An 11,628-nucleotide genomic window follows, 5' to 3' on the forward strand; every position below is an offset into this window, starting at 1 on the left:
CACTAAAAAAGGATCCCCAGAAGGAAGAAAAGTAAAAGTTGAGTTCCTGCCATGAGTAGACTCTGTGCAGCCCTCAGCCTCTGCAAATTCAACAGAGGGTGCAAAGTGTCCTGGCTTGGCTGTCTCCAAGAGGGGAAGGTGAGGCAGGCTTGGACAGGGCCTAGGAAGAGGCAGGCTGGTGGGGCGGTCATGGGAGAGACACCAGATTCATTGATTCATTCTTTTGGGAGCACTTCTAGTTCCCCGAGGGGTCACTGTGGGGAAGCTGACCCTCACCAGAAAGGCCACCCCTTTCACCAGGTGGCCACTGTTGGTATAAGGGCTGGTCGGTGCTTTTTCCCCCGGGGCCACTTTCCTCCAGACCTTCTTCCTCCTGGCAGGGAGGATGGCAGGGGCGGGTTTCTTCCTCTTGCTCTTCATTGTCAGAATCAGACTCATCGTTGTAGAAGTGAATCGTGGCTTGCACAGGGAAACTGGCCAGCACTTTCTCCCCGGAACTCCGCAGGTATTCTTGGCGTTTTGATGCAGGTAGATAAAGTCTAATATTTAAGAAACAAATATACCATTAATCAACCTGAAAACAGTCCCCACTCCTTCTAGAAGATTCTCTTTCCTAGAAGCAGCCACATCCCAATCAGTATTTTCCTGTCACCAGAACTTGGGACCACAGGCACCTACAGGGGAGAACTGGTGACAATCCCCACCCAACTTCTGAAGTGAGCTGTGATCTGAACAAGAAAATCCAGAATAGAAAAGATGTGCTTTGGGGAAAAAATACAAAAGAAAAAAGAAAAACATTTAAATATATACAATTTGGAGCCCCTAACTTTCATAAAATTTATAATTAGAAAAATTTATGATTCCCATAATACCTGGAAAGTATTTAAAATATCCCCCCTTCCCCATAATCCCCTGTCCCCTACTTTTCATTCACTAACAGATTTGATGTGCACTTTTTCCTGTGGTCTTCTGAGGAAATGACAGAGTTTGTCAAATAAGCACTACATATTTGCAAACCTGATCATTATTATTATTATTTTTTTTTTTTTTATTTTTTTGAGACAGAGTCTCACTATGTGACCCTGGGTAGAGTGCTGTGATGTCGCAGCTCATAGCAACCTCAAACTCTCAGGCTTAAGCGATTCTCTTGCCTCAGCCTTCCAAGTAGCTGGGACCATAGGCGCCCGCCAAAACTCCCAGCTATTTTTATTTTGTTGTTGCAGTTGTCATTGTTGTTTAGCTGGCCCAGGCCAGGTTTGAACCTGCCAGCCTGGGTATATGTGGCTGGCTCCCTACCCATTGAGCTATGGGAGCTGTCTTGCAAACCTGATTTCAATATCCCCTTTTTTGTATAGAGGAGGAAAGTAGGGCGGCGCCTGTGGCTCAGTGGGTAGGGCGCTGGCCCCATATACCAAGGGTGGTGGGTTCTAACCCGGCCCCGGCCAAATTGCAACAAAAAATAGCTGGGCGTTGTGGCAGGCACCTGTAGTCCCAGCTACTCAGGAGGCTGAGGCAAGAGAATTGCCTACATCCAGGAGTTGGAGGTTGCTGTGAGCTGTGACGCCACAGCACTTTACTGAAGGTGACAAAGTGAGATTCTGTCTTTAAAAAAAAAAGAGGAGGAAAATGAAAGAGAAAATACCTTCCTATAAATAATGTTTAACAAATGTTTTACTTCCTAAGATTTCCAGTAATCCAGTGGTTCTCAACCCCTGGGGACATTTGGCAATGTCTGGAGGTTTTTCTTGTGGTTGACACAACTGAGGGGAAGGTGCTGGCATTTAGTGGGTAGAGGCTAGGAATGCTAACAAACCTTCTAAAACCATGGGATGCCCCCACAACAAACAGTTATCCAGCCCAAAATGTTTATCGTGCCAACACTGAGAAATCCCGCAATGGGCAGAATATATAAATCTAAGACATAACTATAAGCATAGTTTAGTGTTTAGCCGTGTTAAAAATTAGGTATTTGTTGCTGATATATTTGCAGGTAAATTTGTGGGATGTCTGGGATTTGCTTTAAAACACGCTAACAGGGGTGGTGCCTGTGGCTCAAAGGAGTAGGGCACCAGCCTCATATATTGGAGGTGGTGGGTTCAAACCTGGTCCCGGCCCAAAACTGCAAAACAAACAAACAAAACATGCTAACAGGCTGTGTGAGGTGGCTCACACCTGTAATCTTAGCACTCCAAGAGGCTGAGGCAGGTGGATTACCTGAGCTCAAGAGTAAGGCCAGCCTAAATAAGAGCAAGACTCAGTCTCTACTAAAACTAGAAAAAAACTAGCCAGGCGTTGTGGTGGGCGCCTGTAGTTCCAGCAAGAGAATTGCTTGAGCCCAAGAGTTTGAGGTTGCTGTGAGCTATGACACCATAGCACTCTACCCAGAGTGACAGAGTGAGACTCTATCTCAAAAAACAAAACTAAAGGGTGGCGCCTGTGGCTCAAGGAGTAGGGCACCGGTCCCATATGCCGGAGGTGGCGGGTTCAAACCCAGCCCTGGCCAAAAACCACAAAAAAACAAACAAACAAACAAAAAAACTAAAAACAAAAAATATGCCAACAATACCTGGGTACAGTGGCTTACACCTGTAACCGTAGCACTTGGGGAGGCTGAGATGGAAGGATCACTTGAGGACAGGAATTAGAGATCAGCCTGGGCAATGTAGCAAGACCCTATGTGTTAAAAAAAAAAAAACTGGTGGGCTTGGCGCCTGTAGCACAGTGGTTATGGTGCCAGCCACATGCACCAAGGGTGGTGGGTTTGAACCCGGCCTGGCCAGCTAAACAACAATGACAACTGCAACAAAAAAGTAGCCGGGTGTTGTGGTGGGTACCTGTAGTCCTCGTTACTTGGGAGGCTGAGGCAAGAGAATTGCTTAAGCCCAGGAGTTTGAGTTTGCTGTGAGCTGAGACGCCACAGCACTCTACGAAGGGCTACATAGTGAGACTGTTTAAAAACAAAATTGGTGGGCAGGATGACATGTACCTATTTGAGAGGCAGGAGAAGGTTGAGGGTGCAGCGAGCCAGGATGATGCTACTGCACTCTAGTCAGGATGACAGAGGGAGACCCATTTCAAAAATAAAAGAAAATATGCTAACAATAGGATAAAAAAACCTCCTAGGGGGTGATAGATATGATCAGATCAGAAGAATGTTGATTACTGAGCCCAGTGATTAAGTACATGTGGGTTTAACTGTACCAGTCTCTCCCCTTCTGTGTATGTCTGAAATTTTCTGTAATGAAAATATAAAATGAAATAATATGTCCAGTGTGTGATGCACAGTTACATGGCTGTGGGTCACACCTCAGCAGTCACAGTACATTCAACTGATCAAAAGGCAGGGAGAAAAAAAAAACATAAAAGCTAGGGAGCAGCAGCCGAGTATCTGTGAGGCAGGCTTGGGGCTGTGTGTGTGGGTGGATCACTCAGGTGTCTGTATTTTTAAAAGCTTCCCCATTGATTCTATAAGGACTCAAAACCACTCATGTAAGGGACACCAGGAAAGCTTCCTTCTGACCAGTCTGAGGGGCTCTGAATTTCATCTCTAGAAGCGAGGGTAACCTTCCAGGTCATCCAGGGCAAAAACACCCCAAATAATGGTGAATTTTGGTGAAGGAAAGGAGAGATCAAGAGAGACAGAAAATAAGACAGATAAAAATCCTAAAATGGGGCTCAGCGCCCATAGCTCAGCAGTTAGGGCACCAGCCCCACACACCGAGGCTAGCAGGTTCGAACCCAGCCCGGGCCTGCTAAATAACAATGACAACTACAGCAAAAAAAAATTGACGGTCATGTGGTGGGAACCTGTAGTCCCAGCTACTTGGGAGGCTGAGGCGAGAGAATTGCTTGAGCCCAAGAGTTTGAGGTTGCTATGAGCTATGATGCCACAGCACTCTACCCAAAGCGACATAGTAAGACTCTATGAAAAAAAAGTCCTAAAATCGATGATACACAGGTGGGAGGTGGCAGTGAAAATCCTGGTCACTGTTAGACCACAAATGTCCAACTGAGAAGCTGGAGGAAAACAGCCATGATGCTCTGCACCCACTGTGCTGAAACCACGTATCTATCCATCCCTTAGTTACTCAACACTTAGATTGTGAAGATCTACTTTGCACTAGACAATATATTAGCTTATGCCCAGGTAGAGAAATAGAAATGTACCTCAACATCTAAGTAAATATCATATTAATTATTTAACACAATTACATTTATCATAAGGCATAATACATAATGAGAAGTATAAATAAAAGAGAGGCCGTAGCTGGGCATTGTGGCAGTCGCCTGTAGTTCAGCTACTTGGCAGGCTGAGGCAAGAAAATCACTTAAGTCCAAGAGTTTGAGATTGCTGTGAGCACTCTACTGGGGGGATAGCTTGAGACTCTGTCTAAAAAAAAAAAAGAGGCCAATTGCACCTTGCAGCAGAAATACTGAATGAATGAATATACAAATGTGTCCAGAAATACAACAAAATATCCTGAAAGTCCTTGGTATGAGGAACTAAATAATATCAAAGAATATACTGGATTGTTTTCCACTTTGTTGAAAATGTGTATGTTGAAGACACTACAACATATTAATGCTTAGATGAAAAGGAAATCACAGATTTCTTATTGTGAAATCACACATTACCTTACAGGATGCTGAAACCCAAAAGCTCCCTTTGATCCAAAAGTTTGTTGGTCTCCTCCAGGGTCAAGCTGTAAAGACACATACAAACTCAGATACATCAAGGAGCCTCTGCAGGTGACATCCTGAAGTTTTAAAAAATAGAATCTGAGTAGTTCGCAATTGTTCAGTACCAATTTTCTAGAGTTTGAATGCCTACGCAGTACTCAATAAGCCCCTGTTTCTTTTATTGTGAAAATGTCCCGGGCACTGTGTGGGACTCAGAGAAGGAAAGGGTAGGACGCTGAGTTGGTCCAGGCACTTTAGTCTAACATGGAGAAATGCACGTGTATGCAAGTAACTAAGCTACAAAATATAATATGGTGAGGCACCCATGACGCTAAGTAGGAAGGAGGATCAGGAAAGGGTTTGTGGAGGGCCTGGCACATCTTTGGCACACGTGCATGAATTTGGAGGCTATTCTGACAGAGGAGCACATCAAATTCGGAGGGGCGAGAAAACAGAGGGCGCAGGTAGGGAACAGCAGGCAGCCCAGTGTGGAATGAGTGAGATGCTGTGATGGTCAGAGGCAGAAGACCTTGAATACCCACTAGTGAGTTTAGGTTTGATTCTGGATTCAAGCACCGCTGACTGATTTTTGAACCAGGGAGTTCAACAATCGGATCTGTATTTCAGACCAGGAATGGTGGCTCATGCCTGTAATCCTAGCACTCTGGGTGGTGAGGTAGGTGGGTGAGCAACCTGCTTCAGCTCAGGAGTTCAAGACCAGCCTGAACACGAACTAGCGAGACCCCATCTCTACTAAAAGTAGAAAAACTGGCAAGCACAGTGGCATACGCCTATGATCCTGGCACTCTGGAGGATGAGGCGGGTGGATTGCCTGAGCTTACAGGTTGCAAACCAGGCTGAGCCAGATTGATACCCTGCCTCTAAAAATAGCCGGGCATTGTGGCCGGCACCTGTAGTCCCAGCTACTTGGGAGGCTGAGGCAGGAGGATTGCTTGAGCCTAAGAGTTTCAAGTTGCTGTGAGCTATAACGACAGACCACTCTGTCCAGGGTGATAGAATGAGACTCTGTCTCAAAAAAAAAAAAAAAAAAGGTCTGTCTTTCAAGGACAGTGCTGGTTGCTAGGAGCAGCGTAGAGACCGTATTGGTGAAGGAAGGGAGGTAACCAGTCTTGGCAAAAGATGATAAAGACATAAGCACAGGTAAGGTGATCAGAAAGGAAGGGCTGGGTCCAGGTGCACTTCAGTAGCATTGAAAGGCCATGACCACTAAAGCAGCAGGAGCCAAGGAGAGGGGCAGAGGGTCTGAGCCCAGGCAGCTCAGGACAGCATTAGCGAAGAGACAGCACAGCCGTGCCTGTCCAAGATCACCGCTGACCAGGGTGACCAGGAAGGTGAGGCGATGGTCACACTCTATGTGTCCCGGGTTGATCCTGTTCTGCCCAAACCCCTGAGTGTGCTGGGCTGAAGGGACATGGCCTGAAATGGAGCCAGGTTATCTCAGGGGCCAAGAAGCTAGAAAATTGTCATCTCATCCAGGTCTCTGAAAACGTAGTTACTGTGGAAAGTGAGGAGTGGGGTGTTCTGGATGGTGCTGGAATGACCTGAAAATGAGCTGGGATGGATGGGGGTGGTGGCTTTTAGTCGGAACTAGATGGGGAATGGGACAATCTGCTACAGCACAACAAGGAAGGACTCTGAGGGCATTGACATGGTCAGTCTCCATGCCGTCCCATCCTACAGGGGCCCTGGGTGGGAAGAGAGAGTTGTGTGTGTGTGTGTGCAGGATGTTTGTGAGCAAATGAGCCTGTGTGGAGCCTTTGCAGACACTATGCTTTATCAGCCATCTTTCTGTCAATAGGATACACTGTGATGAGCTCAAAGAAATACAATGAGGTTCTATGGAACAAAATATTTTCTATAAGGTTGCACACTTTGGGGAGGGCTACAGGAAATTACTCCTGGGTAAGCTGTTTGTAGTTATAAACTACTCCTTAATTGCTCAGGCTCCCTCTACCATCGTAGGCAATCCTGTCCTGCTAAAGACAATTTGCTGCCGTGATGGGATAGAGTCCACCCAATGCGCAGACTTTGGTGGACACAAAAGGTAATGGTAGGAGGTGCAGAGAAAAAATAGCTTCCTTGAAGCGTCTGATTCTGACTGGCCTCTGTGAACCACAGGGTACACATTTGTAAACTTTATTTTATTTTATTTTGAGACAGAGTTTCACTATGTTGCCCTGGGTAGAGTGCCATGACGTCACAGCTCACAGCAACCTCCAACTCTTGGGGTTAAGCAATTCTCGTGCCTCAGCCTCCCAAGTAACTGGGACGACAGGCGCCCGCCACAAGGCCTGGCTATTTTTTTGTTATTGTTGTCATTGTTGATTGTTGTTTAGCAGGCCCTGGCTGGGTTCCAATCCACTAGCCCCAGTGCATGTGGCTGGTGCCCCAACCCCTGAGTTACGGGCGCTGAGCCGCCTTTACAAACTTTAAAAACTTTACCCCACAACTTATACAGCTTTAGAAATTTTATGCCACAAATATCCTGATTATTTTCCAGAAGGATTTTACGGAAGATCCTTTTTCTAATGAGGGAAATGTCTAGATGTTTTATAATTAAATACGGGAACAGAAATGTACAACAGGTCAGCTCCGTGTGTGTAAGTGTGTGTAAATGGGTTTTCTTCAATTTTTTTTTTATAGAGACAGGGTCTCACTATGTTGCTCAGACTGGTGTTGAACTTCTGATGCTTCCTCCTTGACCTCTGTATTTTCTCAACAGCAAGAGAACAAGCGTGAGGAAGGTGGGCCTTCTCCCACCTGCGCCTCTGACCCAGGGCTGAAGCCAAGGCGTGGGGCCCATGGGGAGGGGATAGGACCCGCCAGGAGAACAAACAGTCCTTGACCTTTTCCAAGAAACTGTCCGCAAGTGGCTGGCAGGGAAATGCAACTGAGGTCTGGAAAACTTAGGTTTTCCAGGCAGGTCAGGGAGATAGCTTCCTAGGGCTGGTAGGGACACCAAGTGGGTGAGGAAGATTCTGCTGCTCAGGACTCAGGGCCTTGAGGCCTTCCCTTAAATTTAGATTTTATTTTCATTTTGATCTGCTTGCCGGGAGGCCTGGTTCATACAGGTCGCCAGACCAGTGGCATTTCCCGGCTCTGGGCCGAGGAATTCTCCTTCATTGTCGGGAGAGGGCGCTGTTGAGCAAGACGCGTTCCTTCCCTGTGGGGGCCTTGCCCGCGGCTTGGCTCACACTGCCCAGCCGGGAGCGGGAGTGAGACGCCCAGAGACCTCAGGGAACGCCCACTCTCCTCCCACCCCAATCCAAGGACACACCTGCTTCCTTCAAGGTGACAGGCAACTGATCAAGAAGAAAGAAGCTACAGCTTATCATTTCTATGCAAATAATCATTTTTCTCACAAATGGCCTTCTCATTATAATAATAATAGAAAAAGAAACACTACCTGCCCTGGGTAGGAAGCGGCTATGGCATGGTCATTCTCAAAAACAACGTATAGGCTTCAGTATATTTCATTTAAAAGAAAATTGGATAATTATAAACATCTATCTATACTGTCTCACACAATCACCTTTAAATCTTTTGTTTAGGGCGGTGTCCGTTGCCCAGTGGGTAGGGCGCTAGTCACATACTCTGAGGCTGGTGGGTTCGAACCCGACCTGGGCCTGCTAAACAACAATGACAACTGCAACAACAAAAATAGCTGGGTATTGTGGCGGGCGCCTGTAGTACCAGCTACTTGGGAGGCTGAGGCAAGAGAATAGTTTGAGCCCAAGAGTTTGAGGTTGCTGTGAGCTGTGATGACACAGCACTCTCCCCAGGGCCACAGCTTTAGACTTCTCATAAATAAATAAATAAATACATAAATAAATCTTTTGTTTAAGAACTTAAGTTTGGGCTTGACTTGGTGGCTCACGCCTGTAATCTGAGCACTCTGGGAGGCTGAGGTGGGTGGATTGCTTGAGTTCATGAGTTCGAGACCAGCCTGAACAACAACAAAGAAAAGTGAGACCCCGTCTCTACTAAAAATAGAAAAACTGAGGCAAGAGGATCCCTTGAGCCCAAGTTGGAGGTTGCTGTGAGCTATGACGCTACAGCACTCTATTCAGGGCAACAGCCTGAGACTCTGTCTCAAAAAAAACCAACCAAACAAACAAAAAAAGAACTTAAGTTCGAATGCAAAAGAAGGAATTCTTCTACCTTATTTAGATATTGCATGTAAACAATGTGGGCTAAAAAAGCATATCTCTTGCTAATTTGATATAGATTTTATTTGCTTCATCCTTTAAATAATAGTAATTGAACTAAAACTCCCCATATTCAGATTTTCTTTTTTTTTTTTTTTGTAGAGACCGAGTCTCACTGTACCGCCCTCGGTAGAGTGCCATGGCGTCACACGGCTCACAGCAACCTCTAACTCTTGGGCTTACGCGATTCTCTTGCCTTAGCTGGGACTACAGGCGCCCACCACAACGCCCGGCTATTTTTTTGTTGCAGTTTGGCCGGGGCTGGGTTTGAACCCGCCACCCTTGGCATATGGGGCCGGCGCCCTACTCACTGAGCCACAGGCGCCGCCCATATTCAGATTAATTTAACACATGAACCAAAATATCAAAATATGGTGAAGGAGAGCTTTCCCGCACCCACATTTCTTACCATATTACAAATGCACAGTAAGCCACATACCACTCGTTATGTAAATTAAATACATGGTTCTTCCCAGCCTGTTATTAACTCATCAGCATTTTAAGTAAGCCATCACAAATAAATAAATAAAAGCCACCAATTTATACCTTAAAATATAACAAAGGAAAGGTAAATTCTATGAAGGCAAGTCATCGCATCGATAAATATAAAGCAATTTAGTTACCAAAGCAGGGTAACAAAAGAATAGTAGTGGCAATTAATCTTTGCTCACAAAGCCCTGGGCTTGAGTGTGTTTGCTCAGACAACATGAGTTACCCCTGGAGTGCTTGCAGACAGTGCCCAAAGTGCTTCAGAAAGGGCCAGACGCCGGGTGAGGGCTTTTAACTGCAACTTCTGAGCTCCTTAGACGAGGCTCTGCCCTATTTGCACTGCCAAGAGCTAATGGGGTGCTCACCTTTTTTCTCAGGTGAGGGCCTGTCACAGCCTTCTCCCCTCCCCTCTCTACCTGTTGGTTTGCAGAAGAAACCCCAACACTGGAGAAATCCTTTGTAATTCCCATGAAACAGCTATGCCATCCTGGCTTTGCTTTTCAAGAAAGGAGAAGCCATGAGAAGCCCTAGCTACAACAGGACTCAGGTGTGAGTAATCCCTTACTCATACTGGCTCTCAGACCCTGGGGCACTGAAGGTTAGATGTCCTAGTGTGGGATACGAGGAGGAGGCCTTTCAAGGTCCCTTTATTTAGAGATGGTGCCACTTTCTGGCTGGTCTGGTTACCTTCAATGTCCACAGTTAACCTTACCTGGCTTCCAGTTCTGGTCAGCTCAGCATCTCCAGGTGTAGGGATCCACGGTCTCCATGGTGTGGGGCTGGAATGCAAGCACCCAAGAGAAAAGGCATTTCTGCTGTCTTTTTAAATTTTGAGAGCTATTTTCATTTCTAGTGCCTGTCTGAAAAAGAGTGACTGGACAGCCCAGAATGTTCATTCCTTCAGGTTCTTCTTCTGTGGATAAACCAGTGTCATTTGTGTTTTTCCCTGGGGCTGCATTCCCTGTTCTCTGCCTTCACTTTGGTTTTGGAAAGGTAGGGCCCAAATCTGACACTACTATTGGGGAGCACATTTGCTGAGGGATTTCTTTTCCAGCCGGATTCTTCAGTCCTGAATTTTTCAACTATAGCTGGTTATTTTGTCGCTTTCACGGGTGGGGAACTGTCCAAAGTGTCACCGCTTGACTGAATCCAAACTTTACTAAATCCCTTTATTAAAAGGAGTTGTTGCGTAGATTTGGATTCAGTCAAAAGGCCACACTCAAGGATGCAGAAGGCCACGTGTGGCCCTGAGGCCCCAGGTTCCCCACCCTGCCTCGATCATAGAAAGATGTTGATTCTACAGAGATGATTTTACAAAGTTCTACCGCGCAAACCACCGCCCCCCCGAAATTCTGCCGTGTTTCCCCTCTTTGGCTACGTGGCCCACCCAGCCCCTTCCCTGCCTCCACGGTTAATTTGATTTCCTTAAACGTTACTACCTGAAAAAGAGCTGGTAACAGGGACAGCGAGCCTTGATCCCCAAGAGCAGGGAAACCAAAGACCCACCAAAAAGTGACAAAGTGACAGGATTCCTTTGCAAGGCTCGCTTAGGGGTCCAGAGTCTTCAATGTTTCCAAGTCAGGTAAATTCAGATCTTCTATAAACCAAAGCGTTGGCCCATTTCCTTGCCAGGTGCCTCCTGGACCTCCGGGGTTCAGGACCATATATTGGGAGCGAGGGAACTGGGCGCCGGTCTCTGTCTGGGCCAAAGAACTTGCTCGGCGTCGCCGTCGAGCTCCCGGGCTCTGCCCGACCTCGTGGTTGTCAGCCGCGCAGGGGCTCCGGCTAGCGGCACTCCCGGCACCCACACTGCGCGCGCCTCTCCACGCGTCCCCCAACCCATGCCGCGGGGACACCCTCACCTGCCGGGCCCGGGCGGTGGCGATGGCCTCCGGGGCTCGTCCTCGGGGCAGTGACAGAAGCGCCCCTGAGCCTCCCGGGCTCCAGCCGCCGCCTCTGGTTTCATGGTGCCTGCGGCGCCAGCCCCTCCAACGCTGCAGGATCCGCTCCAGCTCTTGCGCTCACCTCCCGGAGCGCAGGGAGCCAGGTATAAAAACAAGGGCGGGGCAGGGAGTGGGGGGACCGGGGACCCCCGGGAGGGAGTGCGGGGGTGGGTGTCAAGGGTGGGAAAGGGGAAGCCGGGAGGGGAGAGGACGAGAGAGTTCCTGGCGCGGACCGGGGAAGTGGGGATGGGAGGGGGAAAAGCTGAAGGAGGAGGCGCAGCGCGGTC

General features: G+C 47.5%; 1 protein-coding gene across 1 annotated transcript; it reads right to left on the reverse strand.

Annotated features, from left to right (window-relative positions):
- Positions 1-235: 235 nt before the first annotated feature.
- Positions 236-11,364, reverse strand: RIPPLY3 (ripply transcriptional repressor 3). The gene is made up of 4 exons (XM_053564594.1): positions 11,261-11,364; positions 10,111-10,177; positions 4,636-4,703; positions 236-539 (listed from the first exon to the last, which is right to left on the reverse strand). Exons 1-4 carry the CDS (start codon positions 11,362-11,364, stop codon positions 236-238), a joined length of 543 nt encoding a protein of 180 aa, XP_053420569.1.
- Positions 11,365-11,628: the final 264 nt, after the last annotated feature.

The sequence above is a fragment of the Nycticebus coucang genome, chromosome 16 (assembly GCF_027406575.1).
Source record: "Nycticebus coucang isolate mNycCou1 chromosome 16, mNycCou1.pri, whole genome shotgun sequence".
NCBI lineage: Eukaryota > Metazoa > Chordata > Mammalia > Primates > Lorisidae > Nycticebus > Nycticebus coucang.

What these genes read in the sequence shown, in the direction of transcription:
- RIPPLY3 (XM_053564594.1), bottom strand. Translation starts at nt 11,364, where the DNA reads ATGAAACCAGAGGCGGCGGCTGGAGCCCGGGAGGCTCAGGGGCGCTTC. An exon ending in TGACCAGAACTGGAAGCCAG is followed by an intron (nt 4,704 to 10,110) that starts GTAAGGTTAACT and finishes GTGTCTTTACAG; the next exon opens with CTTGACCCTGGAGGAGACCA. An exon ending in GGGTTTCAGCATCCTGTAAG is followed by an intron (nt 540 to 4,635) that starts GTAATGTGTGAT and finishes CTTAAATATTAG; the next exon opens with ACTTTATCTACCTGCATCAA.